Consider the following 14,268-nt stretch of genomic DNA (forward strand, 5'->3'; position numbering starts at 1 on the left):
TTATATCCAGAATAGGCATCCATGAACGACATGAGTCCATGCCCTGCCGTGGCATCCACGAGCTGGTCCATCCGAGGTAAAGGGAAGCAATCCTTAGGACAGGCCTTGTTGAGGTCCGAATAATCAATACAGGTCCGCCATATCCCGTTAGGCTTCGGGACTAGTACCGGGTTGGCTACCCAATCGGGGTAAAAAGCATCCCTAATGAATTGGTTTGCTTTTAATATGTCGACTTCCTCTTTAAGGGCCTTCTTTCTATCGTCATCCAGTAGTCTTCGCTTTTGCTGCTTCGGCGGGAAGCTTTTGTCGATGTTCAATGTGTGACTCACCACATTTGGACTTATCCCTATCATGTCCGAATGTGACCATGCGAAGACATCCTGATTCTTCTTCAAAAAACAAATTAATTGCTATTTGGTTTCTTCGGGGAGGTTTTTCCCAACCTTTACTGTTTTCAGGGGGTCTGCTTCTTCGAGCCTGATTTCTTCGAGCTCTTCCAAGGGTTCGAGATCAGCTCTGTCCTCTATTCTTGGATCGATTTCTTCATCTATCTCAAAGACTGTCCCGTCTTTGTTCTGAATAAAAATGAGCGCTTGTGCGCTCGTCTGCTTCTTTTCTCTTATGGAAATGCTATAGCATTCCCTTCTGGCTAATTGGTCTCCCTTCAATGTCCCGATGCCACTAGAATCGGGAACTTGATGGCCAAGAGCCTTACAGACGAGACTGCCCCCAGCCCTACTAGGGCGGGTCTCCCGAGCAGCACGTTGTAGGCTGATGGCAGGTCCACTACTACGAACTCCATCATCTTGGTTGTTGAGACTGGGTAGTCTCCTAAGGTCACAGGGAGTTCAATGGGCCCCATATAGGCAATCCCTTCTCCTGAAAAACCGTACAGCGTCGTTGCACAAGATTTTAGGTCACGAAGTGTGAGTCCCATCTTTTCTAAGGTGGCCTTATAGAGAATGTTCATTGAGCTCCCATTATCAATAAGAACTCAGTGAACCCTCTTGTTCGCGAGCTGAAGAGTGATGACCAGTGGGTCGTTGTGAGGAAACTGAACATGGGACGCATCGTCCTCAGTAAGATTATAGGCTGAGATTCAACCTTTTGGTACTTTGGAGCTCTGGGTTCAGGTTCATAATGGGACCTGTCCCCAGTATTCAGCTCGTTCACATATCGCTTTTGGGCGTTCTTGCCCGATCCTGCGAGGTGAGGCCCGCCCGAGATGGTTACCACATCTTCTCCATCAATCGAAGGGGGTCTCTCTTCTTCCCTAGCCCAGGAATTATTTTGGGCAGGCAGCAGTGCAGCTGTCCTCTGGCTGGTAGAAGCCTAATTGTTGTTCTGGTTCCTGACATACTGCCTGAAGTATCCTCTCAAGATCAGACCTTCGATCTCATCCTTCAGTTGTCTGCACTCATTAGTAGTGTGCCCAGTATCTCTGTGAACTCGACAGTATTTATTGGAGTCTCTCTTGGACTTTTGGTTTCTCATGGGGTCTGGACGCCTGAAAGGAACCTGGTTTTCATTAGCCAGGTAAATATTTTCCCAAAACTCATTGAGCTCGGTGTACACCTTGTACATGGAGAAATACATTTCACCTTTCTTCTTCTTTCCCCCTTCCGCCTCGGGGTTATTTCCTTCATTCTTCTTTCTTTTGGAAGGGTTTTCTGCAGGGGGTTTCGAGGCTGATGGGTCCGCCGAGGTTGAGGCAAAGTTTACGTTTGTCATTGTAGTTATGGGCTGAGAGGTCATATTCAGCATCGACCTCGCCTCTTCTACATTGACAAACCTCTGAGCTCCTCTATTAAACTCAGTTATGGACCTCACAGGCTTCCTCTGCATATCTTCCCAGAGGGGACTTCCTGGCATTACCCCAGCTTGGACGGCCATTAAATGACTGGTGTCGTCTACATCACGAGCTCGGGCGACTTCCAAATTAAATCTTGTAAGAAAGCTTTTCAGCGTTTCATTTGGTTGTTGCTGGACGTTGGTCAGGGTCGATGCCTCGGGCCTTATCCCGATCATGGCTCTAAATTTCTTCTTGAAATCCCTTGACAGCTGATCCCAAGAAGTGATTGAATGCCTCTTATATTTTTCGAACCAGCTTTTTGCTGGTCCTGTAAGCGATGCTGGGAATAAGATGCATCTAAGCTCGTAACCCACACTACTTGCCCTCATAATAGTGTTGAACGTACTTAAGTGACTGTATGGGTCGGATTTCCCTTCAAAAGGTGGGATATGAGGAATCCAAAACCCCTAAGGAAACGGAGTGTTGGAAATGTGGGGATCGAATGGTTCGAGCTCCTCATCAGAATCTTCGTCCCGATTTCGGCCACGCTCATTCTGTAAGAGCCTAAATGCTCTTTCCATCTGATCAATTCTTTCCTGAACTGGATCCACAGGGGATCTCGCCTAAAAATTGGTTACCATTGATCACAATTCCAGGCTCGCGCCTTCGCATGGGATCCTTGCGTCCATTTAGGCGATCTCTCAGGTCTGGGTTTGAGGGATTACCACTACCCCGATTTTGATTCAGGTGTTCCCACAGGTCAGGGTGGTTCCTTTGGTTCCCAGTATTTCTACGTCATTGATCATACATACTGACTGATCTGGTGTCTCCTGAGTCGTCGCTGGCGAGGCTCGTTGTCCTTTCAGGCTACCTCGTCTCTGCAGTGCGAGACCGAGACATTTGGCTTCTCGTAAGTTGGGCGCCTCTCCGTTCTCTAGTAGTTTCTCCCTTCCCCCGCTTCCGTCCAGCTCGCCTTTCCCTATCACCCTGAGTCAGTTGTGTGTTTCTCCGAGGCGGTGAGGGATATCTTATTGGCGATGGAGGGAACCGTATGGGTGTGGTGGCTGCCACCCATTTCGGGGTCTGGATGGTCCCGAGTTCGCCTGTGTCGGCTCGGTAACATTCTGTGTGTTACCAAGATTCTGAGTCCGAGCCTCTGCAGGGGCTCAGTTATTCCCAGTTTCAACTAGTAACTCAGCAGTTCAGTTAACCGGAGCTCTAGTTCGGGTGTTTCTCTGGGGCCTCGAAGGGGCAGGTTGTTCTGTCAGTGGCAGAGGTTGCTCCGTTCTTCTTGTGGCGGCATTTTTGCGAGGTCGCCCACGAGGTCTACGGGGAGGAACATGAACGTCCTGTGGAGGAGGGACCTGGGCCTCAGATGGAGGTTGAGGCTGAGCCGCCTGTGCCTCCGCAGCCAGTCTAGCTAATTCTTCATTACGCTTCTTGGCCTCAGCCAACTGTTTTCTTAACTGACGATTTTCGAGTTCCACAATGGGAACATATCGCTCAGGATTATAATACATGTCCTCGTCGTCCCTGGGGGCCGGTGGTGCCGGAGGTCCTTGAGAATCGGAGGACTCACTTCTCTCTTCTGGTTCTGAATTCATCATCGGCTGTTTCCCAGGGCGTCGTAGATAGTTTTCTTCAGGAATATTCGGATCATTTGTGGCCATAGCTAATCAGGGATTGTACTGCTTAAGGCTCTCAATGAAAGCACTAAACTGTTGACGCCATTTTTCGTCAACTTAAAATGTCGAGCGATTAAACAATAAGAACTATGGTGCAAATGAATAGTATGGTTGGAACAACAAGGATTTTACGTAGTTCAACAGTTAAATCTGCCTAGTCCACGAGTCTATTTTATTAGAACTTTGAGTTTTCTCTCTAAATAGCAAAAGAACCGTCCTCTTTTAAGTGTTCATGACCTCTCTATTTATAGAGAGTTTTCAGAGTTCATTCCCACATATTTCGGGAAGATATGCCTGCTTATTAATTGAAATAATGATATTAAATGTTGTAACTCCTATATACAAGGAAATGTCCCCTGAAGACCAGGAAAACGGATAACAGACTTGTTAATATCCCTTTAATGTCCAGACGTTACAACAATAAATATCTTTAAATGTACAAAACATATTACATCAAATGATTCATCAAATCTCCGAGATCAGCAATCAACATCGCATCAGTCAAGGTTTACAGACAGGTTACGGACTGACCGTCTTACTCCAAGACCTACTCTGAGCAAATAAATTTCGTCGAGGCTGTCACATTTCGAGCTTGCACTCTTTAAGCTCGGGCTACTCGATCCGAAGACACTCGATAACGGATGTATCCCGATGTTATGTTATTTCGAGCTCAGAAAGAATCCCAAGGCTACATGTCTTTGAGGTTGCCGTCTTGCTCCGAGGTTTTGACATCTAGACCACGAACATGTGTTTTATATATCTCGAGCTCACACTTGACGAGTCCAGCTTTCGAGGTCATAATTTCTTGTCTCGAAATTTGGGTGTAACAAAATAAAATGAAAGTGAGAAGAAATCAAGATCAAAAGATAAACAACACTAACAATTTATAATAGTTCGGCCTCAATAGGATGGTAATGACCTATGTCCACTTAATGTTCTTATTAATGCAGTATTCCAAGATCAGTGATTAATGAACTTGAGTTCGCGAGTTTCACTGATTCTCAGATGGATACAATCGTGATGGATAACAACATTATTTTTCTCTCTTAGAATCTCTCAGCTCAAGCGTTCTCAAACTAAAAGTGCAGAAAAGTCTCCTCCCTTGAGCCCATTGATTCTTATTTATAGGCTCAAGAAGGTCTACCTAGGCCAATGAGCCTTAATTACAATTAATACTTGCGTATCTAAATAATAAAGGAAATTACAATTAATACATAATTACAAGATTGCATATTTGAAAGAAATAAATGAATATATGCGACCAGGCTGGTTGCCCATAAATATGATGCCTGATAAGCCAATGATCTTCTGGTCGATGGCCGAGCAGAACACACTTATTTAAAATTGTCACGTGCCTCCCACGTGTAGATCAATCCTGCCACATCATCAGGTAATCTATTTTTGGGTAAGCAATTTAAATTTATTTTTATATAAGTATTAAATATCTAGAGGTTTTGTATGCTCTTAATGAAATCTTCACTATTATTAAAAAAAAATCTCTTATTTTTCAATTTAAAAAATCACTTGCCGTAAAAATTAAACTATAAATTTTTCTATATTAGATATAAGAAATATGCAATGAATGTTTGCTTAGTTTTATTTATAAAATTTATTAATTATATTTATTAAATTTGTATTATTGTCATATAAATTTCAAATAAATAAACAATATTATATATAAAAGAATGATATAAATATATTAAATAAAAATTAAACCAAAATACTATTTGACTTTTTTAAATATATATAATATTAGAATATTTTTAGAAAAAATAATAAAATTAAGGTTATGTAATAGATATTATTATTATAACGATATTTTATAATATTTAAATTTATATTGATATAATTATTAAATATCTAGTTTTGTATTATATATCATAATAAAGATATTTTATAATATTTGAATTTATATTAATATAATTATTATATATTTAGTCTTATATTTAATATTATTATAATAATGATATTTTATAATAAATGAATTTATATTAATATAATTGATAAATATTTTTTAAAATTACTTTTAAATGTATATTCCCTTAAATATTTAGAATATTTCGTTAAAGTTGACAAAACAAACCGTTAAAACAAAAAAATATTTGTTATCTACACATTTTTTATATAAAAGATATATCTCTTCTATATAATAAGTGTGTTGATAACGGAAATTCTTGGTTTCAACGGCTTTTTTATTTTTTTTAATGTTAACTTTAACGGAATATTCTTATATTTAATAAAACATTCTTATATTTAACGATAGTTTGTAAACACTTAAACTTAAATAAAATAAATAATTAAAAAAAATTAAAATAAGATATTTTTCAAATATTTTACAATGGTAATTATTTTAAAATAATAAATAATTAAACAAATTAAAATATGATATTTTTGAGATATTTTACAATAAAAATAATTTAAAAATAATAAAATCATACGTTTTATAACGTAGATAAAATTTAACTAAACTTATAAACTCACTTATTAAAATAATATCATATTAAACATATAATATAATCTACTGTGAATTAGCAACAAATTGTTATTTTTTAAAACTAGCAAGAAACTTAAATTTAAAATCCACATATAATATTTAATATTACATTAAACATATAATATATAATCTCTTGTTGTCACTCCCAAATTCAAAAACTAGAACAAATATAAACTTACACAAAAATAAATAAATTATTTAATTAGAATAGGATATTTATTTCAAAGTTTATTTGACATTAATATAAATTTAATCAAAATAATTAATAAATTCTATAAATAAAACTAAGCAAACGTGCATATTGCACGTTGCTTGTATCTAGTATATATATATATATATAACAACTACAACGCATCCATTTTTTTACTACACCAGTACATCTTTTTTCTATTTTCGTTACTTTGATAAATATAATATCAAATTTTTTTATTTGAAGGTGTACATTGTAACTATATAGAGCATCTTACAAATTTTCAAAAAATTCTGACTAAGTTATGGTTAAGAAAACACAGTTTAAACTTTTTGTTCCATGCATGCCTATTTTTTTGTGAATGCATATAAAATTTGACAATTTAAACTATGTTTCCAACTTCATAAACTATTCAAAATTTCTTGAAAATTTACGGGATTAAAATGTATATTGTCATATAAAAAAAATTAGGATTAAATTTATGCAGTGCCTAAAATAGAAAGATGATGCGCCAATGTTGTCAAAAAAGTGGATGTGTTGTAGTGGCTCTCTATATCTATTCTATATAATAAGCGTACAGATAAGGAAAATTATTAGTTTTAACAGTTTGTTTTGTTAAATTTAACATAATATTATAAATATTTAATAAAATATAAATTTAAAACTAACTTAAAAATATATATTTATCAATTATATTAATATAAATTTAAATATTATAAAATATCATTATTATAGTAATATTTAATATTTAATATAAGACTACATATATAATGATTAAATTAATATAAATTCAAATTCAAATGTTATAAACTATCATTATAATCATAATATATAATACAAGACTGAATATTTAATAACTATATAAATATAAATTTAAATGCTATAAAAGATTATTATGATATAATATATAGGGTAAGTAATAATTTGGTACTATGTATTTTTGCAAAGTATCATCTTAGTACCATGTGTTTACAAATAATACTCATTTGGTACCCTGCATTTTGAAATCGTACATATTTGGTACCCTACATTTAAAAATTGTTCATATTTGGTACCATGTATTTTAAAATTGTACACATTTGATACACTAAACTCAAATTTAATTAATAAAATTTTACTAATTTAATCAAATTACTCTCAATCATACGAACTATAAATTATATATAATTGTTGACATTTTGGTCATATTGACAAAATTTTATCATTTAGGATATCAAATACCTATGTTTTTAAAATACGGGGACTCATATGAGCACTATTGAAAACAGAGAGTACCAGAACGATACTCTGCAAAAACAAAATGTATCAAATGAGTAAATTCCCTAATATATAATCTTATTTTTTTACTATGAATTCAAATATTATAAAATATTATTATTATAATAATATTTAATACAAGACTAGATATTTAATACTTATATCAATATACATTTAAATATTATAAAATATAATAATAATAATAATACATAATCTTATTTTTTATTAAAAAAAATATCAAACACTAGATATTTAATAATTATATTAATATAAATTTAAATGTTATAAAATATTATTATGATAATCCTATTTTTTTTTACTAATTATATTAATATGAATTCAAATATTATAAAATATTATTATAATAATATTTAATACTTATATCAATATAAATTTAAATATTATAAAATATTATTATAATAATAAAATATATAAAACATAATCTTAGTTTTTATTAAAAAAAATTACCTTGTTTAAAAAGATTATCATATTATATATATATATTTTAAATCATAAACAGTATTTTGGTTTAATTTTTCATTTAATATGTTTATGCTATTTTTTTATATATAATATTGTTTAATTATTTGAAATATTTATATGACAATAATACAAATTTAATAAATATAATTAATAAATTCTATAAATAAAACTAAGCAAACGTATATATATACTAGATACAAGCAACGTGCAATGCACATTTGCTTAATTTTAAAATTGTAAATATTGTCTATTATTTTAATAAAAACTGGTTCATCGTTTTTTTAAATATATATATATATATATAAAAGAATAAATTATAGTTCGATAGTATAAATAAATACTTATATCAATAATCTCTACATATATGACATATAAACAAAACGTTGACATATATATATTTACATGGTCTCTACATATATGATATCTAAATGAAACATTGATATATATATATATATTTACATGGTTACATGACATATATATATAATACAATAATATTTAAAAAGAAATTAATAATAAAAATAAAATAAGTATAGAAAAAATCATAGTAATAAAATAAAATAAGTATACATGCATCAACTATTTTTAGTTTCTAATGTAGCTCACAATGTCTTTTAGTGAATTCAATGAAAAAAAACGAGCTCCAATCACTTAAAAAAAAACAAAGCATCACACAAATTTATAAAATAAACAAATTAATATGTATGTCTTTATTATTTTAAAATAAATATGATTTAATTATTTAAATTATCATAAAATATCTTTAAAATATCCTATTTTAATTAAGGGGTGTTTGCGACATAAATACTCAATGTTTCACACTTGTTACAGTTAAATACCTAATCTTTTTTTTTACGGAAAAAATACACAATGTTCAATATATGTTAAAGATAAATACCTAATCTTTTTTCTTTATGGCAAAAATACATAAAGTTGTTAAAACATTGCTTCTTTAAGTACTTCATCTGTTAGAGTTGTTAAACATATTAACTAAACAAATATTTGTCACTCTGCAATTGGCCAATTTCATAATATTTTTTTTAAAAAAAAAACATTTTAAATTAGAAAAATGAATTAAAAAGACATTTTAAATCAATATATATTTTTGAAAAAAAAAATACTCAAATTACAGAGTGATACATATCTGGTGAATCAACACTTAACAACTCCAACAAATGAGGTACCGATAAAAGTAATGTTTTAGCAACTTTTGGTATTTTTGCCGCAAAGTAAAATAATTAGGTATTTATCTTTAACATATATTGAACATTAGGTATTTTTGCCGTAAAAATAAAAGATTCGGTATTTAAATATAACAAGTATAAAACATTAGGTATTTATGCCGCAAATATCCCTTTAATTAAATTTTTTTGTTTAAGTTTATATTTGTTCTAGATTTTTAATTTAACGGTGACAATAAAATATTATATATTATATGTTTAATATAATATTAAGTTTAATTAAATTTTAGTTAAATTATAAAATATATGGTTTAATTATTTTTAAATAATTATCATTATAAAATATCTTTCTGTTAAATATAATAATATTTCGTTAAAATTAACTAAAAATAATAAAAAACTGTTAAAACAAAAAATTTATGTTATCTACACATTTTTTAATATAGAAGAGAATTACATCAATAGCAATATATACTGCCCTTTATTATTTATTTGAAATTAAATTGAGTGCATACTCACATAGAATGAAGATATTTAATATAAAATAAATAGAATATATATAAATTAATTACCTTCTTTAACACTCCTATTGCCTTGTTAAGTCCAATAAATAATGCTTATTAAACTTGGATGATGACTCTGCTCCCCTTATTATTCCCTGCAAAATAATATAGATATATATTAAATATTTTTTTTGACAAAATTATATTTTAATTATTTGGTACATTAATAATAATAAGATTTAAAATTAATATTAGTCAGGGTACGTATAGAAGATAACTAGTTACTATACACACCTGGATGTTTGCGGTGAAGAAACACACTCAATTTCAATATTGCTTGGCTGTTCACCAACACCAAATTCAGACTTATTTTGATCCTTTTCCTTCTGAATCCATGTTCCATCTTTTTGTACAAAACTGTAATTAATTTCAATATTTGGAATGTGAAGCCATTCTTTTAAGCAACATTGTTCTAAGATGGCAGAGTCACCAATTCTCAAGTCTTCCAATGGCGTCCTCCGTAGAAAGTCAGGAAGTGCTTCCAAATTACGACAATACGTAATTCGCAATGAACGTAGACATGGCATAACTTTTGAAGTTGATGAACTTCTTACTGCTGCTGCTTCTTCTTGGCTCCCTTCCCATTTTTTCCATTGTGAAAAGTAATTAAACCAAAGATTCTTCAATTTTGGGAATGAGTCTTCTCCTTCATGATTTATTCCCCAAAACTCAGCACCAACATATTTCACACTTGTCAATATGGATAACTGAAGTGATTCCAAACATGGCAATTTCCCTAAAGGAGGTAGAGTTTCACAATTATCGAACCCAACAAGAGAAAGGTATTTCAAGTTGATCAATGAAGTCATCCAAGTTGGGAAATTGGCTCCATGGTACTGACTGATTGTTAAAAGTTTCAAGTGTGGATGTGGTTTTAGGGCTTCAAGTATCATATCCTCATTTTGTGGCATTGCTTCCTCTTCAACACTACTTCCATCAAATACTCTAAAGTTTAGACTCAACTCCACTAGCTCTTTCATCTTTCCAAGGCTTATCTTTTCAGCTTCACCCACATTTGCTAAATTCACACATCGCCTTACACGAAGAAATCCTTGAAAATGATCATAGAAGTTTGAATTTTTCAAATCTCCAAATGGGAAATATGCTTCTTTGTTATTTTTGGGTATGGGAATCATTCCTAGCTTTTGAATTCTAGTAAGTTTTCCAAACCCTTTTGGTATCCCTTTTATCTCAGAACAACCATCATTGTAAAGACATCTCAACTTAACTACTTTTCCAATTCCTTCTGGTAGCCTTTGAAGATTATAACATTTATTTAGTTTTAGAGTTTGTAGGTTACATAAATCACACAATGACTCGGGCAATATCCTCAAATTGGAATTGTTTGAAAGATCAAGATACCTCAAATGTATCAAAGTGGTAATATTTTGGGGTAGATTGGTCACACCCAGAGCTGGTAGACATATTGTTCGAAGACCTTTGAGATTCGAGAAAATGAAATCATAATCAAGTACTACTTCAATTTCATCTGTTGAAATGAGAAGTGTACGCAATTTCCTTTGAATATCCCTCTTGATATCCTTCAAAGTAAGAACTTTGTCTAAGGAATTTGATTGTACATTCAGCAAATTCAAATGACAGACTTTGTGCTCCAAAGACTTCATTCCCATTTTGATATCATCACATTCAATGACAATAATTTTACTTTTTGCCAAAAATTGGGTAAAGTCATGCACTATATCATGCATTTGGTAATAAATTCTCGGATCAAAAACACCAGATGCATTGAATTCCTGAAAGTAATCATCAAAAAATGATCGCATGACTAAACTCTCGAAACACTCCTGACCTGTTCTTGAATCGCCAACATAACCTTGGGAGATCCACATGTCAATCAATGTATCTCTTTCAAATTTATAATCTTTTGGAAATAAGGAACAATAAGAGTAACAACACTTTTCCAAAGGAGATAAGTCATAATAACTTAACAACAATGGAGCAAAAATCTCTTCCTCAACAACTTTTGAATCCCACAATTTGTTTTGTAAAATGTCATTCCAATCGCTTTCACTCTTTTTATAGTACATGAGACCACCTAAAACCTTTGCAACAAGAGGTAAGCCCTTACACTTGCTAGCAATTTTTCTTCCAATTTCTTCTAATAATTGGGACTCATTCTCTTCTCCCTCCACAAATACTAGTTGTCTAATGATCAACCAACATTGCTCGTCTGACAATTTTTTAAGTGAAATCTTTCTAACAATTGCCCTCATCATTATAGTGACCTCCTCTTTCCTTGTTGTCACTAATATTCTACTTCCTATACCACCCTGCATAAGAGGTTGCTTTAACTGTTCCCACTTTTGTTTCTCCTCTGTCCATACATCATCTAAGACAAGAAGGAACTTCATTCCTTTGATAGAATTACTAATGCATTGCACCAAACTCTCTAACTCATCATAATTTTGGGCATTTCCTCCTAGTCCATTAACAATTGCCTTAGCAACTCTTTTTTGATCAAAAGGCTCCGAGACACACACCCAAATTCGCTTATCAAAGTGAGCCTTAACCCTATCATCATTATAAACTAGCTGGGCAAGAGTAGTTTTACCAAGTCCCCCCATTCCTACAATAGGAACTATATCAATCCCTTTAGTACCCTTTTGAGTCCAATCACATAACAACTTACTCACTAAAATTTCCTTATCATCATCTCGACCATGTATTTCAGTTTCTTCAATCATAGAAATAGTAGTGATTCTTGATTTGACAATGGAACTAGGAATATATTGTTGTTGAGAAATAGATCCGATGACTATCCCATGATCATGGCCATCTTTTTTAATACTATCTAGCTCATTGTTCAATTGCCTAATTCTCTTAGCAAAATCACAATGCCTAATCACTTGATTAACTTGTTTGAAACAAAACCAAGAAGAGGGCACCGGAAAGCATACCTGCTTTGCCCGAACATCACTACTCTCATCACCATCTTCACCCCCACCCTTTCCTTCTTGATCATGTTTCTCAATTTCAGACTTGAGAATGGCAGAGTTCCACTCATCCAACACGTCGTCCATGTCCAACGATATGTCTTCGAGATCACTTAGCCACTGTTTCAGCCATTGAGAGTCGAGTCGTCTTGTCCCAGCATCTACCAACAAATCTTGGATGTATTTCAGACTCTTTTTGAGCCTTTTGACATCTTTCTTTACATTCTGGACCAATCCCAAATTTTCATCAATCTTTAGAAGGGCACCCGAAACAAACTGATTGACAAGTGCGGAGGTGAAAGCATCAGCCATGGTTGCAGTGAAGGCCACAGTCTATTCGCCTTGAAGAAGCAATTGATTGGTAATTAAAACGTTGAAGAGTACTATGCTAACACCACATCATATCATAAATACAGGTCTAGCTAGATCCAAAATGACAATAACCAAATGCAAAAGTGATGAGAGGACTTTAGAGAGGAACAAGCAATTTCCTTCAATATTAGTGAACTCTTTCTGTTGCAAACCCTTTGGACATCTTTCCGTCGAGAATACAAGTACTAGATTCCGTCGACAACGACATTAGAGTACGTAAACCAGACAGAAGATTTATGTTACTCCCTTTGAGTCTCTTTCTCTTTGCCAGAACTCGACCCACAAGCGTAGATTCCGATCGCGCGCTGTCGTCAACCGTCACCAGCCCTTCTCCTCGCTGCTCAGATTATGGTCTCCGTCGCGTGCCAAGTCCCAGACCAGATCCGATCGTCCCAGTGTAGCTCTTCAGGCGGTTCCTCCCTGTGTTGCTTCTCCGCCGCCGACCAGATCTGGAGACAAGTCCGGCCACTCCTCCCTGCGTAGATCAAATCTGAACTGGAAGGGGAAGAAGCTGACCAGTTTTTTAAGTGAATAATCTTTTTTTTTCTCGATTTTTAGCTAGCAAATTCTTTTTTTATATAAAAAAATAAAAGACATTTTTTATTTTGTCAAGGGTTTATAACTTTTGGCTCCGGTGTTTTTTCTCATTTTCTGTTTGGAACCTATATTTTGATAAATTATTTTTTAGACCCTATGTTTTATAAAATTATTAAAATAGAACCCTAAACCCAATTTTGGACAATATTTTCTCAACTAAAATCACAAATAATTTACCAAACTAACAATTCAGAAGAAAAATAAAATTATTCTGCTTAAAAACTGTGTTGTTATATTCAATTTTTTCTTCATCAAAATTGAGTTTATGGTTCAATTTTAACCATTTTACAAAACATAGGGTCCAAAAAGTAATTTATCAAAACATAGGGTCCAAACAGGTAATGGGAAAAAATACAAAGTCCAAAAAGATATAAACTATTTTATCAATTTGTTTTTGAGGTGTTATACCCAGATTTCGAGCCATGGTAAATGTGACCTCGAAAGATTGGATTCGCAACGAATGGTCTCGTGAGGATTAGAGTATGTTCTAGGATTGTATATCGAGCCTGCAAAGTACGATATATGATCTCGAATATGGTGACCTCGAAACGATCTCGATCTCGAAGGGTAGCTCCGAGAACACACTCATCCTCGAGGACGACTTCGAATCGGGGGTCTCGAGCTCGATGTACGTACGATCTCGAAAGACACGTGATCTCGGGAGATGTCATTAGCTCGCACAATGACGTGGGACCTGGGATGC

The 14,268-nt window shown here is 33.3% G+C and overlaps 1 protein-coding gene across 2 annotated transcripts; it reads right to left on the reverse strand.

The window, feature by feature from the left end:
- Positions 1–4,341: 4,341 nt before the first annotated feature.
- On the reverse strand, positions 4,342–13,587 carry LOC133782043 (putative disease resistance protein RGA3). Of its 2 annotated transcripts, none has more exons than XM_062221195.1 (3): positions 9,877–13,587; positions 9,652–9,737; positions 4,342–4,852 (listed from the first exon to the last, which is right to left on the reverse strand). In XM_062221195.1, exons 1-2 carry the CDS (start codon positions 12,906–12,908, stop codon positions 9,731–9,733), a joined length of 3,039 nt encoding a protein of 1,012 aa, XP_062077179.1. In that variant the 5' UTR covers positions 12,909–13,587; the 3' UTR covers positions 4,342–4,852; positions 9,652–9,730. The 2 variants fall into 2 exon arrangements, with proteins under 2 accessions (XP_062077179.1, XP_062077180.1); XM_062221196.1 differs by having other exon boundaries at positions 4,342–4,872.
- Positions 13,588–14,268: the final 681 nt, after the last annotated feature.

The sequence above is a fragment of the Humulus lupulus genome, chromosome 6 (assembly GCF_963169125.1).
Source record: "Humulus lupulus chromosome 6, drHumLupu1.1, whole genome shotgun sequence".
NCBI lineage: Eukaryota > Viridiplantae > Streptophyta > Magnoliopsida > Rosales > Cannabaceae > Humulus > Humulus lupulus.